The sequence below is a fragment of the Pogona vitticeps genome, chromosome 2, assembly GCF_051106095.1.
Source record: "Pogona vitticeps strain Pit_001003342236 chromosome 2, PviZW2.1, whole genome shotgun sequence".
Taxonomy (NCBI): Eukaryota; Metazoa; Chordata; class Lepidosauria; order Squamata; family Agamidae; genus Pogona; species Pogona vitticeps.
Window position 1 is genome coordinate 113,913,434 of NC_135784.1, and position 21,537 is coordinate 113,934,970.

Sequence of the window (21,537 nt, forward strand, 5' to 3'; positions counted from 1 at the left end):
CTTTTAAGATTTTAAATAGTTCAACTGGAATGCCATCACCTCCACTGGCCTTGTTGTTAGCCAGGCTTTCTAAGGCCCACTTGACTTCACTCTCCAGGATGTCTGGCTCAAGGTCAGCAACTACATTGTCTGGGTTGTCTGGGATATCCAAATCGTTCTGATATAATTCCTCTGTGTATTCTTGCCACCTCTTCTTGATGTCTTCTGCTTCTCTCAGGTCCCTTCAATTTTTGTCCTTTATCATGTCCATCTTTGCACAAAATGTTCTTCTAATATCTCCAATTTTCCTGAACAGATCTCTGGTTTTTCCTTTTCTGTTATTTTCCTCTATTTCTTTGCATTGTTCATTTAAGAAGGCCCTCTTGTCTCTCCTTGCTATTCTTTGGAAGTCTGCATTCAATTTTCTGTAACTTTCCCTATCTCCCTTGCATTTTGCTTCCCTTCTCCTGTCTGCTATTTCTAAGGCCTCGTTGGACAGCCACTTTGCTTTCTTGCATTTCCTTTTCTTTGGGATGGTTTTTGTTGCTGCCTCCTGTACAATGTTACGAGCCTCTATCCAAAGTTCTTCAGGCACTCTGTCCACCAAATCTACTTCCTTAAATCTGTTCTTTACTTCCACTGTGTATTCATAAGGGATTTGGTTTAGATTATACCTGAGTAGCCCAGTGGTTTTTCCTACTCTCTTCAGTTTAAGCTTGAATTTTGCTATGAGAAGCTGATGATCAGAGCCACAATCAGCTTCAGGTCTTGTTTTTGCTGACTGTATAGAGCTTCTCCATCTTTGGCTGCAGAGAATATAATCAATCTGATTTCGGTATTGCCCATCTGGTGATTTCCATGTATACAGTCGCCTCTTGTGTTGTTGGAAAAGAGTGTTTGTGATGACCAGCTTGTTCTCTTGACAAAACTCTAAGCTGTTGCCCTGCTTCATTTTGAACTCCCAGGCCAAACTTTCCTGTTGCTCCTTTTATCTCTTGGCTCCCTACTTTAGCATTCCAGTCCCCTAGAATGAGAAGAACATCTTTCTTTGGTGTCAGTTCTAGAAGGTGTTGTAAATCTTCATAAAATTGTTCAATTTCAGTCTCCTCAGCAATGGTGGTTGGTGCATAAAATTGGATGACTGTGATGTTGAAAGGTCTGCCTTGGATTCCTACTGACATCATTCTATCATTTTTGAGATTGTATCCCAGTACAGCTTTTCCCACTTTTTTGTTGACTATGAGGGCTACTCCATTCCTTCTACGGGATTCTTGCCCACAATAGTAGATATGATAATCATCTGAGCTGAATTCACCCATTCATGTCCATTTTAGTTCACTGATGCCCAGGATGTCGATGTTTATTCTTGCCATCTCCTGTTTGACCACCTCCAGCTTCCCAAGGTTCATAGATCTTACATTCCAGGTTCCTATGCAATATTTTTCTTTGCAGCATTGGACTTTCCTTTCACTTCCAGGCACGTCCACAGCTGAGCGTCCTTTCGGCTTCGGCACAACCACTTCATTAGGTCTGGAGCTACTTGTACCTGCCCTCCGCCCTTCCTCAGTAGCATGTTTGACGCCTTTCGACCTGAGGGGCCCATCTTCCAGCGTCATATCTTTTAGCCTTTTGTTTCGGATCATGGGGCATTCTTGGCAAACTTACTGGAGTGGCATTGCCATTTCCTATTCCAGGTGGATGGCGTTTAGTCGGAACTCTCTGCTATGTCCTGTCCGTCTTGGGTGTCCCTGCACGGCATAGCCCATAGCTTCTCTGAGTTACTCAAGCCCCTTTGCCATAACAAGGCAAGCAATCCATGAAGAGGCTTCCTCTTCCTATCAGTACAGAAACCCTGATCCTGGATACTGGTAAAAAAATGAATTAAATACAAACAGCTTAGCAATAAAATCTGTTGGTAGAGGGTGGATTTGCACAATATCCCCCTCAAGGTAGGAAGCTATTTTTCAGGCAGATAATGTCCTTTGCAAAACTGTAGTGAATTGAAGAGGACAGGAAGACTTTGATCCAGAAACACAAGGTCTTGAAACAAGTCCATCCAAGTCAGTTGTGTGCACTTCCTCCAGATGTTTTAGGACTGCATCTTCTAGCATTCCTCTTATTGGGTATGCTCACTAGGACTAGCGCGAGATGAAGTCTCACAACATCCTAAGAAATGCATATTCCCCTTCACTGACCAGCTGGACAAGTCTGAATGTCAGACTAAAAATGGTCTTACCTGAACATGGTCATCCTCGATCACAGGGTCACTGGTGCTCGTGGACTTGTCAGCTGTCCGTTTCCGCTTCACTGACTGTCTGGGTTTTGCTTTGGTTACTTCTGAGGAGAAAAAATCCAAATACTGTCTCTAAGCTTCTTAATAAAACATTGCTATAATAGAACAGCCATACCAATCCCCTTAATATTTTCTTAGTATACATTGGCAAGAATAAGGTCTTCTAGAAAAGCAAATCCAGCATTGTCAGTAATGGCCATTGCTGGATCACAGGGCTTGCAAGCTGGGAGTGTGGAAAACTACACTGAGAAGTGGGAAAAATACATGGCAGGACAAAGCAGTTTTACATCCAACACTCACTAGTAGTTTTCATTGACAAAAGCTGCAGAATCACAATTCTAGGACAGCACGCTCTTTAATCTCTCTAGATTGAGAGCAAAGACCAAAGTCCAACTGAAATGCATGCGGGACTTCCTCTTCGCAGATGATGCAGCCATTGTTGCCCACTCTGCTGAAGACCTCCAACAACTCATGAATCGTTTCAGCAAGGCCTGCCAAGACTTTGGACTAACAATAAGCCTGAAGAAAACACAAGTCATGGGCCAGGGCGTGGACTCACCTCCCTCTATGAGCATCTCCACACAAGAATTGGAGGTTGTTCATGACTTTGTGTACCTTGGTTCAACCATCTCTGACACCCTCTCTCTAGATTTCGAGCTGGATAAACGCATTGGCAAAGCAGCTACCATGTTCTCTAGACTCACAAAGAGAGTATGGCTCAATAAGAAGCTGACAACATATACCAAGGTCCAGGTCTATAGAGCCTGTGTCCTGAGCACACTCCTGTACTGCAGTGAGTCCTGGACCCTTTGTGCACGGCAGGAGAGGAAGCTGAACACCTTCTATATACGTTGCCTCCGACGGATTTTTGGTATCACCTGGCAGGACAAAGTTCCAAATAGAGTAGTCCTAGAACGAGCTGGAATTTCAGCATGCATACATTACTGAAACAGCGACGTCTACGTTGGCTTGGGCATGTCGTGAGAATGGCTGATGGTCAGATTCCAAAGGATCTCCTGTATGGAGAATTAGTGCAGGGAAATCGCCCCAGAGGGAGACCACAGCTGCGATACAAGGATATCTGCAAGTGGGAGCTGAAGGCCTTAGAAATAGACCTCAACAGATGGGAAACTCTGACATCTGAACGTTCAGCCTGGAGGCAGGCATTGCATCACGGCCTCTCCCAATATGAAGAGACCCTTGTCCAGCAGGCCGAGGCAAAGAGGCAGTCACAAAAGCAGCAAAACCAGGGAGATGGACAGGGGACAGATTGGATTTGTCTTCAGTGTGGAAGAGATTGTCACTCTCGAATTGGCCTCCTCAGCCACACTATACGCTGTTCCAAGTCCTCCATACAGACCATGTTACTATAGTCTTTCGAGACTGAAGGATGCCTACGCTTAAACAACTTATTAGGAAGAAACTTCCACTGGACACAGTGAGAAACATGCTAAATTAAACATGTTGGTGAACAAAGTTGTACTACATTGTGAAAACCGATGGAGTTCTCATTCATGCCATTTCCAAGTCTTAATGAGGCAAGTACGGGACCCAATGTGAAAAACTGAGTCCAGTCACACAGACTTAACAGAGAGCTTTTAATCATCTGCTTGTAGCAATGTGAAAATATTCATACCACTGAAAATGTCTGAAAAATCCAAAACCTTCAGCTGGCTAACAGACCCACAAAAATACTGAGATTGATTTTATTTACCATCATACTGGTTTCAACTGATCAGGAAAACCTAAAAAAGCACTTCCATATAATGGCAGAAACAGAAATAGCAGTCCCAATTACGACAGATAAACTAAATTAATAGGACTTCCATAGCATGTGACTCACCCCTCAATGGGTCCACTATAGCTGGAAATACTAATGGGTTTAAGGTTAAATAAATTTATTCAGATATGAGGTGACTCACACTAATGAAACTGGAAATGTACTGAGTGACTATGTCAGATGATACTGCTCCCCCCAAAAAAGATGAGCATGGAATTCTCCAGTATGAGGTCTTTAGGAAACCTGTGTGAACTACAGTATTAGCCAGAGATTTACATACGATCTGTCATGCATTTGTAAACTGCTCCAAAGGCACTGCTGGCTGGGCAGTACAAATATTTGCAATAAATATATAAATGTGTTAGTATCTAGGAAATTCAAAATGCTGCAACAGAACTCAGCCAAAGAAAGGAAATGTTGAACCATTAATAATTCACCCACACTACTTTTTAACTTTGAAGATATGGAGTATGGAGAAATGGGGTGATAATCAGATATCCCACCAATGTGGTGCAGTGACTAGAGTTTTGGGCTGTGACTCAGGATTTGTACACAGCCATGAAAATCACTGGGAGATTTTGGACCAGTTATAGTCTCCCAGTCTAACCTCCCTCACAGGGTTAAATGTAAAGTTATTTATGCAGTCTTGAGTTCACTGATGAAAGGTGAAATAGAAATGCAACTCACAAATAAATTACCAACCTTTCCAATATGTTGGGAACAACACTTCTTTAACAATTTAGTTAGTTATCTTTCTACTTTGTACTTTCATGATGTCATGTTACAAATATGAGTAAACACTGCAAAGCCAGAGTTACATATATTTGATACACAGATTATACTAAAATAGAAGTGCCCTGGGAATGCTGTTGAAATGCTGTATACACAAGCTTAAAATAAATCTAAATAATAAACCAATGTGACATTTTATAAGGTAGTGTGAGAACTGACTGTACTTTTTGTTTAGATTCACATCCAATTCACATCTTTTCCCTAGGCCTGTGCACCTGCAGGGAAATGACATTTACAAGAGCTTTGCTTGCTGAAGCAGACAAGAGAATGGGGCATGCTGTATAAATACCACCTACCTGACTGTCTGCATACAGCAATGAAGCAAATAGAATTTGAAGACACAATTGCTGTGAGAAGATGTGTCACTACTTCTAACACTCAAGGCGAAAAGAGCTGCATCATTTAAGCTCAGGAATAGAACATAGCCCAATACACTTAAATCATTCAAAATGAATGACCCCATTAGAACTACCATACATCATTCATTGGGACAGAAAAAAAAACATGCAGGAATTACCCTTAAGCACTAGGTTTTCTGAACCTATTTTTGCATAGACTCATTGACTATTTTATCTGTTTGTTTGATTGATTGATTTATATCCTACCCATTTGGTATATTCTACCACTCTGGGCGGCTTACAGAATATCAAAACAATTAAATAACATAAAAACATTAGCATACAACAATAACAAATAGTGCAGGAATAAATAAATAATAAATAGCAAAGCAAAAGAAATCAGTAGTTGACAGGAGGGAAGGCCTGCATGTACATCCATGTTTTCAGCTGGCATTTGAAAGTACCCAGTGAAGGGGCCTCGCAAATCTCCGGAGGAAGGTTGTTCCAAAGGCGAGGAGCCACCGCCGAGAAGGCCCGGCTTTGAGTATTTTCTCTCCAGGCCTCCTTCGGCGTCAGGCTCCTCAGCCTCACCTCCTGACTTGTGCGGGTGATCCGTGTAAATCTTGGTGGGAGCAGGCGCTCCGCCAAGTATCGAGGTCCTAAACCATTTAGGGCCTTATAGGTAAGCATTAGAACTTTGAATTCAATGCGGAAACGGATGGGCAGCCAGTGCAGCATGGCCAGAACAGGAGAAATATGTTGGTGTTTTCTCACTCCAGTAAGAAGTCTGGCCGCTGCATTCTGCACCACTTGAAGTTTCTGCATCAGCCTCAAAGGCAGCCCCACGTAGAGCGTGTTACAGTGGTCTAATCTTGAGATTACGAGCACATGCACCAAGGTAGTGAGCACCCCCATGTCAAGGTAGGGTCGCAGCCGGGCCATCCGCCAAAGGTGGAAAAAGGCGGTGCGAACTACCAACGCCACCTGGGTTTCCATAGTGAGCGTCGGGTCCAGGTGTACCCCCAGGCTGCGAACCCCACTCTTAGCAGCCAGGGTCATCCCTCTAAATGAGAGAGAGTCACCCAGGCTGCCAGCCACGGGGGCCCCCACCCCCAGAACTTCCGTCTTGTCCGGGTTGAGCCTCAGTCAATTTTCCTGCATCCACTGCAGTACAGCCCCCAGGCAGCGCTGGAGGGACAGAACGGCATCACCTACAGTTGGTGAAAAGGAGATGTACAGCTGGGTGTCATCAGCATACTGATGACACCGTGCTCCACACCCCCTGATGACCCCACCCAGCAGTCTCATATAGATGTTAAACAGAATTGAGGAGATGATCGACCCCTGTGGGACCCCACAATTGAGATTCCACGGGGCTGAGACATTCTCCCCAAGCTGTACTCTTTGGGGTCAGTCCTCCAGGAAGGAATGGAGCCAGGCTAACGCCAAGCCACCTATTCCCAACTCGGAGAGCCTCCCCAGGAGGATACCGTGGTTGACAGTATCAAAGGCCGCCGAGATGTCGAGGAGGACCAGCAGAGACACTTTGCCCCTGTCAGCCTCCCTCAACAGGTCATCGTACAGGGTGACCAACGCCGTTTCTGTACCGTGGCATGGCCTGAAGCCCGACTGGAATGGATCCAGGGCATCTGTCTCATCCAAGTGGGCCTGAAGCTGATCAGTGACCACCCTCTCAACCACTTTGCTCATGAAAGGAACATTGGCAACGGGCCTATAATTGCCAATCTCATCCGCCGCCATATTAAGTTTCTTTCTAATGGGCCTAATGAGTGTCTCCTTGAGGGCAGATGGAAAACTGCCGTCAAGGAAAGACCCATTTATTATTGCTGTGGCCCATTCTGTTGTTTTCTACCTGGCTGCTTTGATTAGCCAGGCCGGGCAAGGGTCCAAGGAGGAGGAGGTGGCTCGACAGCGATCAAGCACCTTGTCCACAGAATCAGGAGTCACAGGGTGAAAGGAGTCGAAAATCACCGGGCAAGACGGAGCGCTGGACATCTCTGCTCGACTCACTGTATTTAAAAAAGGAGAGAGCTCCCGGTGCATGTCCTCCACTTTAGATTTTAAAAAGACTGCAAACTGATCAGATGAGAAACTAGGGGGAGGCCTATCATCTGAACCAGTTCCGGATAGGTCGCATACTATACGGAATAACTCCGCCTGCTGGTTGGACGCTTCGCTTATCCGGTTAGCGAAGAATGATCGACATGCAGCCTTTACCTTATTCAGGTAAAGGTTAGTTGCGACCTTAACAGCTATCCAGTTATGGTCTGTCGGGTTCTTCCTCCATCTACGCTCTAGCCTTCTCCTTATTCGCTTCATCACTCGAAGCTGCTGGTTAAACCAGGGTGCTGGCCGAGCTCTACTAGTGGCGTGGAAGGTGTCTATAAGGCCATCAAGTCCGACCTGCTGGTCTGTGCAGGAATATGTGTAAGTACAGTGGTGCCCCGCATGATGACGATAATTCGTTCCGTGAAAATCGCTGTTTAGCGAAATCATTGTCAGGCAAAAACCATTTCCCCATTGGAATGCATTGAAACACGTTTAATGCGTTCCAATGGGGAAAATACCTCGTCGTTTTGTGAACATTGCCCATAAGGCAGCCATTTGCAGAGCGCTGATCAGCTGTAAAAATGGCTGTCCTGCAAAGCATGGGTCCAGAAAACACAGGGAAGCCATTTTGCAAAGCCGCCGATCAGCTGTAGAAATTGTCGTCTTGCGAACAAACGGTTTGCGAAGCACGGACCAAATCGTCATCAAGCGAAAATCACACACTGGAATAACTGTTTTGTGAATCACTATAGCGATAGCAAAAAGTCATCGGTATGTGGATTTGTCGTTTAGTGGGGTCGTTGTCTAGCAAGGTACCACTGTATATCTGATGGATAGCTATATAACTTTCTATTGAATGCTTCCCAGCTCGGAGAGCCTCCCCAGGAGGATACCGTGGTCAACGGTATCAAAGGCCGCCGAGATATCGAGGAGGACCAGCAAAGACACTTAGCCCCTGTCAGCCTCCCTCAACAGGTCATCGTACAGGGCGACCAATGCCGTCTCTGTACCATGGCACGGCCTGAAGCCTGACTGAAACAGTTCCAGGGCATCTGTTTCGTCCAAGTGAGCTTGGAGCTGATCAGCCACGACCCTCTCGACCACTTTGCTTATGAAAGAAACATTGGCGACGGGCCTATAATTGCCAATTTCGTCTGCCGCCAAACTGGGTTTCTTTCTTATGGGCCTAATGAGTGTCTCCTTGAGGGCAGATGGAAATCTGCCCTCAAGGAAAAACCCATTTATTATTGCTGTGGCCCATTCTATTGTTATCGGCCTGACTGCTTTGATTAGCCAGGCCGGGCAAGGGTCCAAGGAGGAGGTGGTGGCTTGACAGCGATCAAGCATCCTAGACACAGAGTCAGGGTGAAAGGAGTCGAAAGTCACCAGGCAAGATGGAGCGCTGGACATCTCTGCTCGACTCACTGTATTTAAAAAAGGAGAGAACTCCCGGTGGATGGCCTCCACTTTAGATTTTAAAAAGGCTGCAAACTGGTCAGGTTAAAAACTAGGGGGAGGCCCATCTCCTGAATCAGTTCCGGATAGGTCACACACTATATGGAATAACTTCGCCTGCTGGTTGGACGCTTTGCTTATCGGTTAGCGAAGTAAGTTCGACAAGCAGCCTTTACCTTAGACAGGTAAAGGTTAGTTGCGACCCTGACAGCTATCAAATTATAATCCGTCAGGTCCTTCCTCCACCTACGCTCTAGCCTTCTCCTATGTCGCTTCAGAGCCCGGAGCTCCTGGTTAAACCAGGGCGCCGGGCGGATTCTGCAACGGAGAGGATGTTTAGGCGCGATCATGTCTACGGCCCTGGTGGCAGCCATGGCCCAGCTGTCAACCCGAGCGTCAACAGGAGTGCTAGCCAAGTCAGCCGTAACTCCTCTCATGGCATCCTGGAATCCAGCCGGATCCAGTAGCCTGCGAGGGGGAAGAGCCACGGAGATGTTACATTTTACCAGATGGTGATCTGACCATGAGAAGGGGAGCGACACAAGGTCAGTCACCACCAGATCACACTCGCTCCAATTGGGGAAAAGACCAGGTCCAGCGTAATGGCCACCCATGTGGGTGGGGCCGTTGACATGTTGGGACATGTTCAAGGAAGCCATGGTTTCCAGGAACTCAAGAGCTGGCCCAGTAACCTCTGCGCCTGCGTGCACGTTGAAATCACCCAAGACCAAAAGCCTCGGGGATCCCAACAATGCCGCGGAGACAAAGTCGGCCAGCTCCGGAAGGGAAGTGGCTGGGTTACAGTACAGTTTCCAAATTCCATGAGGTACTAGCCCCCCCTCTATACAGCACTGGTTAGGCCTAATCAAAAATGCTGTTCCCAGTTCTGGACACCACACTTTAACAAGGTTGCCAACAAATTGGGGCAAATTCAGAGGAGGGCAACAAAGATGATCAGGGGACTGGAAACCAAGCACTGTGAGGAAAGACTGAACGAACTGGCCATGTTTAGCTTTGAGAAAAGACTTCTAGTGACAATATGTGACATACACACAAGAAATAGTCAATGTAAATAAGCCATACCTGACTGAGACACCAGAGGCACATGGGAAAGTCTGCTTCTGGCTCTTGTGAGAGGCCTGCGGGGGTAATCATCATTATATTCCACTCCATGCCTCCCTTGCTGTGAACTTGTGCTCTGTTCCTCATTAGCAGTCCCACTGATTCTGTCATTAGTCCTGTCACTGCTGGTCTCCCTTAGAGAACCGCAGCTTGGCAATGTTCGGAGGGAGAACTCGGCCCCTCCCACGTTTGCCCCATTCATACCACGAGCTCCGCTGGTGGATGGGCATTCCCCATCAGAGGTTCCATTAGTCCTCCTTTGCTGACTCTGGAGTGGAGAGCAGGAACACCTGGAGCATAAAGAGTTCTCTTCGTTGTCTCTTTCTGTAGCACCTTCACTCTTGCAGACACATTCTTCAGAGTCTTCTGCAGCTGTAGACGGGGTCTCACTGGAGCCATCAATCATCCTTACACCATCAGGGCTTGGCGAAGCAGAAGTGCTCAAACTCCCCGAAGGTCCACTGCTGTCACCACAGCTTGGGTAGCAATCTTTATTTTTATTTTTTTCTGTTGTCCCATCAGTGGCTGCCTTCATATCTGCTTTAATCTGTTCACTGGTGACTTGACAGCCTTTTTCACAGCTGCTCTCTTCCGAAAGGAACAGTTTGACTCGGCTGGCATTGCATCTCTTTCGCAGTGGAGCTTTGCCTTTACCACTCACTGTTAAAACAACAGTGGACAGGGAAAAAAAAGTGGTTAAAAAGGTGTTGTAAAGGAAACACATACATACTATTACTGGTATTTACTTACAGAAGAATACCATGTCAAATGTGGAAAAGGGAATTTATTGCAACATATTTCTTAGCAGGAAGCTTGGGATGTTACATCAGTTATTACAACCACTGATCTTGAACGGGTATGTGTTTGCTACAATGTCAGTTAGATGCACCAGAATATATAATAATAATAATAATAATAATAATAATAATAATAATAATAATAATAATAATAATAATAATAATAATAATAATAATAATAATAATAATAATGATAATAATAATAATAATAATAATAATAATAATAATAATAATAATAATAATAATAATTTATTGTCATTGTAAGTATATACACATACAACGAAATTTACAGACACCCAGAGACCAGACACATGCACACACATAAAATTCCCAAACACTCCCCACCCACTAAAAGTCCCCCACTAAAAATACAAACATCTACACCGCAGGCCAGGTAACACAGTCCAACTAATTATTCACTACTGGTGGTCTTTAAGCTCATTATTAATTGCAATTATAGCTCTGGGATAAAAACTATTGAGAAAACGTGTGGTCCGAGTCTTAATTGTTCTATATCTTCTGCCATTGATATAGTCATTGATCAGAAAAAAAATAAGTTAAAATGGAAGGCTGCAGGTTCTTCACTTATTACATTTCTCAGAGTATTGAACATGAACTGTTCAGTGTATTATACTACAGAACCAGAGGTCGTGAGTTTGATTCCCCATTGTGCCTTCTGGACAGTGGCTGGACCTGATGATCCATACGGTCTTTTCCAGATCTGCAGTTCTAAGATTATTAGTATTAATTATGAAGCTTGTAACATTTAAAATGCCTACAGATGACTGACCTCTTTTCCCACATGTACACTGCAGGCAGACTGTACTGCGAAGAAACAAAAACGATCTAGTAAAGATAGATAGTGTTTAAACCATCAGTAAAAATGGAGCTTTAAAAAAAATCTGGCCTTTATAAGCTGATTATGTGGTAATATGCAACCAAAGTCATTAGCCCAATTTAGGAGGCCATGAATGAGACTGTTTTGGACAGACTTGTATAGACTTTCGCAAGAGAAACAATCTTAACAGAACAAGGCAACGTTTTGAAAAGGTGAAATCTATAGTCAAAATCATGTTCATAGCTTATGTCCAGGGTAATTCTCCATCCATTCTTCCCTGGTAAACATACTTCCATGGCTGTAATTCTCGGGGGGGGGGTGTGCATGCACACAGCCAGGGTGCATACCTGCTCCCAAGAATCACAGCAGCAGTGCGCTTTTTACTAGAGAGGAATGGACAGAAAGTTATGCTTGGGCTTACGCTATGAGCAGGATTTCAGCCTATATGTACAAAAAAATTTACATAGCAGGAGGAAAATATAGGGAAAGAAAATCAAGTACCAATGGAAAATTCCTTTAAAATATGACTAAAACTCAGTGCCAAAATCAAAGTATTTGAATTTGAATACCAAAAAATATGGAAAATACCAGTATAAAGTTTTACGGCATCATAGTAAAGCAAAGTGTGCTGCTTAAAGCACTCTACAAGCGGTTTACAAGTTAATTATGCGGACTAAACATCCCCCCCCCCCGCGAGCTGGGTACTCCTTTCACCGACCTTCGAAGGATGAAAGGCTGAGTGAACCTTGAGCCACTGAACCCCGGGTCATGAGTTGAATCTGGATGCAGTATAGCAGTTTAAGCACTGTGACATGAAGCTCCACAGTAAAACAGAGAAATTTTGCAGTACCAGCTATACGACAACACATAAGATATTATTCCCCCGAAGTTGGTGAAACATAAGGTGATATGTAGAAATATGGAAAAGATCACAGCAATGGATACATGACAACAAACTACAAACTCTGTTGATCATACTCCACAAGAATTTTCATTCATGTTTACCGTATTTTTCCACTACTTTTCCCTAAAATCATTACACTAAAAATGAAGGAGCGTCTTATACATGGAAGTAAGCTGAGGAAAAAACAAAACGGCCTGTATCTTGCCTCTGCAAACAGGCTGCCTCCAATCACAAGGCTTATGGAACTGATGTCAGCTGATGCTGTACAAACCAACTGGAACACACCTCATAGGAGGTGGAGCCTATAGGGAGCGCTCAGATTCAACAGGGTGTCGGAATATCCGAGTGTTCTGAGCCTAGAGGCTGAATACTCAAAGCTAAGTTTTCTTAATTTTTGAGTTAGAAAGGGGGTGCTTATAAGCGGGGGCATCTTAGAAATGGAAAAATATGGTATGTGCTTTATAGCACACAGATTTATTTTCATTACACGCATGAAAAAGCAAACACTCTTACCTAAGGACTCCTGAATTTCAACTGGATCTCTGACTTTCTCCTCTCCATCTGAGTAACTTTGTGCAATGCTGTTTGTAATACATGATCTCGAAGTTGCCATGTTCTCATCTTCATCCTCACTGTCTGAATCATGTACAGTTATAGGTGCTAGATTTACATTAGGCTGAAGGCCACTGGGCCCTGATAAAAGGAAGTTCAACAATAGATTAGTATCTTTTCCACAGACCATAATACTTTGATTCCCCTTGACTCCACTGGATTGTAAACATGTGCCTAGATTACTTTACATATGTACCAGGCAACATTCCCTCTAATTTTCAGCCCCACTAGGCAGGGCTCTGCCCTTTGTCAGTGTGACTCCACCCCTCTGTGCGGGGATCTGTTACAACCTGAACCAAAGGGGCTAAAAACTATCGCTGTGGGTGCATGGAGGAGGAGGAGCCCTGTGCGGAGGGAGACAGAACCATAGGTGCACACCTTAGAGAGAACCTTTGTACCAGGGGAAGCTTCTGCAATCCATGGCTCACCTTGTTTCTCCTCAAGTCTGTTGCAAATGTCAGAAAGGCACAAAGAGAAACTGAACACATGACACCCTGTGTACTGTGCTTTGATTCTGATTGGCTCCTTGTGTTTTGCTGCCATCTTCTTCCTTTCCTCTATCAGTCCCTTTCCCATACCAGTTTGTCCTATACAATATGTTTTATATTCAGTTAGCAATTTGGCCTCCCCCCCAGTGTCAAAAACGACGAGAAATTAAACCTACTATATACATTATCTCATGACACCACTATCAGACTCCACATCTGCATGTGGTCTGCTGTACATCTCCACTGATCTGCTGTGCAAAACAGTCAAAAAACTGCTGAGAAAATATATGCAAAGCTTCCTGTAACATGTGAAATGAGCATTATGGATTCTGATGTTGCTATTAATTTTAAATGTGCTCTCTCTTTGTTTTTATGAAGTGTTATCTGATGCTTAGGTTCTTAAAAACATAGATTTTTTAAAAAGAAAATGTCATGTTGATATACCATAGTAAAAAGAAAAAAGACATATTCACAGTCAGATAATAAAGCAAAAATGAAAAATGGAGAGGGATCTGACCAGGCAGTTACCTGCTTGCTCTTCATCAACTTCCATAGGAAGAAGTGCTTGATTCATTGCAGAAGCTTCACTGTGACTCTCTCTCACTGCCACTCCATCTTCCTGTGCTACTTCCTCCATATCATTCAGTGCTGCAAAAAGAAGTAAGTATAACCCAGATAAGAACACTTCTCTTCAAGAGTAAACAGAATTGTGTAATTGCACCAGAATCTCAGGAAGGCTTCAAAAAGCTTTAGCTATGCAAAGAGCACCAATTTTTGCCCAGGAAATTTTAGCACAGTAGTTCTCAAGTAATCTGAAAACATTGTGATCTATTTTCATATTCCATCTTTTGAAGACGTTGCTGCCCTTTATTCATGTCATCTGCAGGGAATGCTCAGACAGATAATTTGGCCTTCAAACCAAAAGATGAAAGAGAACCTAAAATGAGCTTGATAAATTGAAACTACTGATACCGTCTTTCCCCGAGAATAAGATAGGATCTTATATTAATTGTTAATGTAACAACTGGGGATGTTTTATTTTTTTTTTCATGTACAACAATCTATGTTTATTCAAATATAGCCATGTCATCTTCTTCTGGTTGCTGCACAATGGTGGAGGGTGGGCTTTCACTTAACTAGGGCTTATTTTGGGGGTAGGGCTTATATTACGAGCATCCTGAAAAATCATACTAGGGCTTATTTTCAGGTTAGGTCTTATTTTCGGGGAAACAGGGTATGTTTTGTTGTAAAATTGCAAAATATTTAGCATGGCTTTTATGCTAATGGAAACATGATGTCATCTTACAATTGTTAAGTAGACATGAAAGTAAAACCTGCTTGTTTTAAATATAAGAATAGTAGCAAAATTCGTGTTGCTAGAAATGAGAAAAACACTGCAGCTGAAATCCTGTTGAACATAAGAAAATGTGTAACTTTCACAGAATCACAGCAGGGGCTCTATGTTTTCTGGCTAGGAATAGACTGGAAGTTACAGATTTTCTTATGCTAAGCAAAAGGCCTTCAACATGTATTTGTAGATCAAAAGGAATACTAGCATAGTCCACTACTACAATGGAAAAAAGGGAACATTACTTAAGACAACATGTAGTTTTGAATGTTAAACGTTTTAAATGTATATTTGTGCACATATGTCCCAGTGACAGCCGGTATGGTATAGTAGATAGAGTGGGCTTAAATTCCCACTTGACTGTGAAAACTCACTGGAGCCTAATATTGTTAAAAACATAATTGAAATATCTCACATACTGAAAGCCCTATTAGGGTCACAAGTTGGATGCAACTTGACAGCATGTAACAAGTAAACAAAAAACCTTATTTATTATTTATGCATTTATTTAAAATATTTATATGCTGCTTTTCTCCTAAAGGATCCAAGGTGGCTTACAGTATTAAAAGAAACAACATTAAAAGCAAAAATAATAAATTACAACATTAAAAAAAGAATTAAACAAATACCATATTAAAAACTTGTAAGTAAAATCAGTACTAAAACATACCATAAACTACAGTACTCCATTAAAAAAAATCCCCTTAGTTAACCAGTCATTTAAAAGAAAGCCTGCTTGAAAAACCTGCAGATTTGCCTGCATATACACTAGAGATGGGATATTCGTATTCGTATACAAATATGAATATCCTGGATCAAGGTGGCCGGGAAGGTGGCCCAGTCCCTCCTACCCGAACTGACCTGTCCACTCACAGGTCCCCGCAGAACAGTATCCCGCTCATCACATGGATATAGCACAGATAGCACTTCTCAGCTTCCCTATGCTGCTGGCCACTCAGCAGCTGAGCGCAGAGACTCGTCATCCTGCCACCTTGTTGGAATGGCCAGCAGTGCAGAGAGGTGAAGAAATGCTAGCGGGCTACATATAGGACTTGTGTGATGAGCAGGGTGCTGGCCATGTGGCGAACCATAAGTGGATGGTTTGGTTCGGGGAGGCAGGACTGGGCTTTCCAGCCACCATGGTCTAGGGTAGTCACATATGAATGTCTCATCTCTAATACATTTTTGTGAAGATTCTCAGTTATCCAGATGAAGTTATCTGGAAACTGAGTCATGGCAACTGGACTTCTTTCTTATTAGATTGAAATGTTTTACTACTCATCCAAGTAGCTTCTTCAGTCTGAGGAGCACATAAAAGCAGTGGACCTAAATATCAGGTTAACCAAGGAAAACACCAAAGACAATCAGCTGGCTTTTCTGGACTGTGCAGTCATCGTAGGATCCAACAGCAGCTTAGGAATAGAAATCTACAGAAAAGCTACATGCATTGATTAATACCTGAGGTTTGACTCTCATCACCCACTGCAACACAAATCAGGAAGCTAAACCACACAGCAAGAAACATCCCCACCTCCACAGAAGCCAAGAAGAAGGAAGACGAACATCTGAAGACAGCCCTTATGGCCTGTGGATATCCAAAATGTTCCTTTAACAAGGCACTGTCCCGACCTAGCAGGGCAGTATGAGACCCAGAGTCAAGGGAAGAACCTAGTCATTCCTTACATGGCAGGTGTGTCAAAAAAGCTCAGAAGAATTTTTGATAAACACCACATACTTATGCACTTCAAACCCACAAACACACTAAGGCAAAGATTCCACCTAAAAGATTGGACACCAAAACACAACAGGAGCAATACAGTATATGTAGTCCAACACAAAGAGGAGTGTTCAAAGCTCTACATTGGAGAAACCAAACAGCCACTAAAAAGAATGACCCAGCACAGGAGGGGCAATGGCTCAGGACCACAATCAGCAGTGTTCCTGAAGGACAAAGGGCACTCATTTGATGACCAAGATGTACTCATTTTAGACCAAAAGCGTGCTGTTTTCTCTGGGCAGTTTACAAGTTAATTATGCAGGCTATACATTGCCCCCCCACAGCAAGCTGAGTACTCATTTTAACGACCTCGGAAGGATAGAAGGCTGAGTCAACCTTGAGCTGGCTACCTGGGATTGAACCCCAGGTTGTGAGCAGTTTTGGCTGCACTACAGCGGTTTAACCACTGCGCCACGAGGCTTCAAGAAGATAGGTAGTTTGAGAGAGGGGTCAGGGAGGTCATACATGTACATATAGAAAATTCCTCACTCACCAGGGGTGGAGGCCTTAGATACAATCTGTCTTCTATTTATCATGCTGCCCTTTCAGCCTTTCCCAGAAAGATCAGGACCACACAGACCAGAATGACTGTTAATGACCCATGACAATGGGTGGAGGACTGCAGAAGTGGGATTTTCATTCACCCCCAGTCCTTTGTCCATCCAAGGAGTCTATTCAGGCCAGGGGGAAGTGAAGCCAAGGTGAAGGATATTATATCAGGGGTCACCTACCAACTCTCCTCAGACTGAAGAAGATACTTGGATGAGTAGCGAAAAGTTTCAACCTAATAAGAAGTCCAGTTGCCATGACTCAACTTCCAGATATGCATTTATTTTTTAATTAATTTTAAAAAACCAAAGTAAAACTTTTTTTTCACATTTACCCTCTGCTGCAATCTGTTGTTCTTCTACCTGGTCCTCTTGCTGCATTTCATTCTCTTCATTTTGGTCATTTGGTTGCTGGTGGTTGTTATGGTGTATATTGGCATTATTATTCTGGTGATTATTGTTGTTGTCGTTTTCATTGTTGGAGTTCTGATTGCTGACCAAAGCAGAGGAAACACCAATTCCTGTGCCTGCACTCAGACCTACGCGAGCACACCCCTGAAATACACAGAAGATCATGAAGTAGTGAGTTGCAAAAAGCTTTAAAACAAACATGCAATTTAATTAATAATCTCTTCACTGAAAGTAAATCACAACATATAATTTTTGTGATGGAATAGGGTGTAAAACAGGTGATATAACACAGCCAGGTGCTGCTGGAAATAAGGTATGATCACCAATTGTGCTATCTTCTGATCTCTACATTGTCATTTCAATGTTTCTGGCCTGAAATGATAGACAATTTCCAGAAAATAAAGCAAACACATTTTTAAAGAAGATGTGCCAATTCAAGGCACCTGCTGTTACACCTATATTACCAACTACAGTGGTGCCTCACTTAGCGATCACTCCATTTTATGGTGAAATCGCTTATTTATTTATTTATTTATTTATTTATTTATTTATTTATTTAATTAATTAATTAATTAATTAATTAATTAATTAATATCCCGCCTATCTAGTCGCGGTGGATTACTCTAGGCGGCCAATCGCAAAAGCGATCACTTTGCGATGTTTCCTATGGGGAAAATTCGCTTTGCGATGATCACGGGGAAGTGATCATTGCAAAGCCCCCATTTCCGGCCAGCTGATTGGCGGTTCCAAAATGGCTGCCGGGGGGAAAAAATGGCCGGCCGCCATTTTGCCTCGCTTTAGAGGCACCGAAAATGGCTGCCACAATGGAGGATTTTCACATAAGGTTAGTTTTTAAGCCCATAGGAACGCATTAAACGCGTTTTAATGCGTTTCTATGGGCTTTTTAAAATCACTTAGCGATGTTATCGCTTAGCAGTGATTTTTGCTGCACGGATTAACATCGCTAAGCGAGGCAGCACTGTATTTCACTAAGGAGAGACAGAATCCTTCAGCTCTAGTCTGGTGTGGTAAATGCTAGGCATGGAATTATAGGATGAGATGATGGTGACTGCCTACAGCAGCAGGTAAAGCTATCATCCTCAAAGAGAAGAGAGGCCTTATGAAAGTCCAAAACAAGAACAAGAGGAGGGTTAAAAGACTTATGGGAGGAGAAAGAGGTGATGGGGGAAAAATAAAGGCAGGGAGGTGGGCTGGCTGGCGGGGACTGGAGCTCCAAAATCACCTCCCCCCCTCCAACCCTGTGCTTTGTTAGCCTTGCCTGAGTGCACGCTAGAGGGGAGGAAAGAGTGCACACTGCAGAGACATGAGCGCCAAGAGCTGTCTGGAATTTAGGAGCCAAGGAGTAAGTTCCTGGTGGCGCGCAGCTCCTTCTTCCCTGGCCACCCAGTCCCTCTGTGAGTGAGGGAAGTGGGAGAGGAAGGGGAAAAGTTTTAAGTCTCTTTTGGGGGTCACTGGTCAGTCACTGGTGGAGGGCAGGGTTTCACTTAACTAGGGCTTATTTTCAAGGTAGGGCTTATTTTCAGGGAAACATGGTAGATTCTTTTTCATTTTAATGTTTTTCTTTTCCCAATCCAATTACTGACCTATATAATTAATTTTAATGTTTAAGCCAGTCAGTTGAAGTACTGTTACATGGATGGCTAAATGAATGCCAAAATAGAACATTTTAAAATCCAGAGATGTGAATTTATACTGGATTAAGTCTAATTGCATAAATCTTGATTGTAAATTGCTGCTAATTAGTTGCTGCTTGCACTAACTCCTAACAGCATGCCAGTCATGGGATTTGGCACACAATTAGGAACACAGGAAGCAACCTTAATTTACAGCAAACTGCCACTGCAGCCACACTTCCTCCAGTATAAATCTGCATAAGGATTCTGGTCAGAAAACTTTCAGATTTACCTTAGGAGGTTCCCGGAACATCTGATCCAGAGAGATGAACTCAAGGCTTGGCAGTAACTCAATAAACTGGCTAAAGGAGTCTAATTTTATTGCATGGCATCTTACTAAGGTGAGGTCAAATAGCCTAGTCCATCTTGAATGATCTGTTTCAAAAAAGAAACAAACAGGTTTGTGACAAGATGTCTGTCTAACATATCTTCCAAACCATACATTGATTTTTTTTGTTTCACTGTCAACATTCTAAAACATTTTACTTCCTAGTTTTTCTGACACTTCCAAACATCATACCTGAATGTTTGCCAAGTATGCCAAGTTCTAAATACTTGGCATACTGAAGCTCAAGTGACTTATATCCTCCAGTTTTTCACCAGCAGCAATTTGGTATTCAATAGAATCTGTGTTAACAGCCCAAAACAATAAAACCTCCTAACTGGAAATGTATTTTCAGCATCATCAACTTGAAAACCAATGGAAGGTCTGAAGGCAATTAATTTTTAGAGCCTAGAAAGGAGGCATAAAGGAAGAATGCATTTGTAGCCAACCAAAATTTAATTTAACGGACAAATTTTATGAGCACAATTTTTCCACAAACTGAAGTGCATCACAAAAGAATCTCTTCCATGAGCAAAACTCATGTTCCATGAATGAAAATTTCTTCCATTATGGTCATGTTAGAAGTCACTCATTAAAACCATGAGCAATATGGAAATCCCTTTACCACCACATGACAGTTGCAAATGAACTTTTCTCCTGCATTAATTTTTTCTAGGATCTAGAAATTCCAGAGTCAAAGAACTCCCATTTATTTTAATTAAAGTATATGGAAAATATGAATATTGTGCAACTGCACTGGAACAATAAAGAAGGCAACATTCTGCATTTCAACCTCACAAATGCCCACACTGAATTCTGCAAAAACAGAAGAGAACAAAATAATCCAGTCATCAAAATAACACACTTAAAACACAGAGAAAAAAAGGCAGCAATAAATCACTGATAGGATTTCCAAATTACCTCACAAAAGGCTCAAGAAAATGTGTTGTATTGTACTGGTATCATATGATCTGAGGAGATAGTCTAAAACAAAATGTGTTCAGAAAAGGGGTTTTAAAAACTAAGCCATCACCACAGAAAGGATGCATCATGCCTCTGACTTTAATTGTTGCTGCCTGTCAACAATTAAAGTCAGAGGCATTGCGAAAAGGATCTCTGGAAAAAAAGTTATCATTTAGATAGTGCTTAACATGCACTGTATGTTAGCATTTCTTTTCAAATGATCACATTATACAGTGCTCAACAGATTTAAGCAGCAACACACCAAATGTTTTAATGGGCACTATACCTGTGATCCAGCTGCTTGGATTATGAAGATGTGGGCAGTTGTATATGACAAGATATTTAATGGAAGAAAAGACTTCATTCACTGCTTTCATTCCAATATCTGTGATGATACCTGGATTTTCAACTACATCAGCCAAGCCATACTTCACTAGGTCTGCATTGATCATTTTACCTAGACACAGACAGAAAACAGTTTAGCAACTTGCTCTCTCAATAATTTCCTGCAGCATTTCAACCCCAGCCACTGGCTGAATGTATCAATCAAACTGGAATTCATCTGCTCATTCCAGAAGGTAAAAGTAAAAAAGCTTTAGAACAAACGAAAAGGTCTAAAGTTATTGGGAGAAAGGCAAAGTTCTCATACACTTGCAAAATCACCTAAGAGACATAGGTCTCCAAAACCTACAATATTTATTTGGCTTTCATTTGTGCTTTACAGCCTTCTTTACCAAAACTGCCATTATAATGTCTGCACTACAGCAGAAGGAACGGAATGTACATTCATTTAAGGATCAAACTAGATCTGATGGTAGCAGACGTGAAAACCAGGAAGGAGGCAGACATAACACTCTGAACAAATTCATGTCTCAACTACTGACATGAAATGATCCAGAAACTTGGGGCATTTACAACATTGGCTGCTGGTCTGGAATAAATCCCCAAATGATCAACCAAGCAAAAAACACATGTGCATTTTTCTCTTTCCTTTATCTACTAT

General features: G+C 42.6%; 1 protein-coding gene across 1 annotated transcript in view; it reads right to left on the reverse strand.

Moving 5' to 3' along the window:
* The window catches only part of FBXO38 (F-box protein 38), a 42,755-nt gene that overhangs the window by 9,622 nt on the left and 11,596 nt on the right, over positions 1-21,537 (reverse strand). Inside the window, exons 10-16 of the mRNA XM_020780481.3 lie at positions 20,821-20,991; positions 19,479-19,621; positions 17,477-17,696; positions 13,997-14,116; positions 12,882-13,061; positions 9,791-10,489; positions 2,216-2,316 (exon numbers count right to left, since the gene is read on the reverse strand). Of these exons, the coding sequence (XP_020636140.3) occupies positions 2,216-2,316; positions 9,791-10,489; positions 12,882-13,061; positions 13,997-14,116; positions 17,477-17,696; positions 19,479-19,621; positions 20,821-20,991 (1,634 nt within the window). The remainder of the gene's footprint in view (positions 1-2,215; positions 2,317-9,790; positions 10,490-12,881; positions 13,062-13,996; positions 14,117-17,476; positions 17,697-19,478; positions 19,622-20,820; positions 20,992-21,537) is intronic.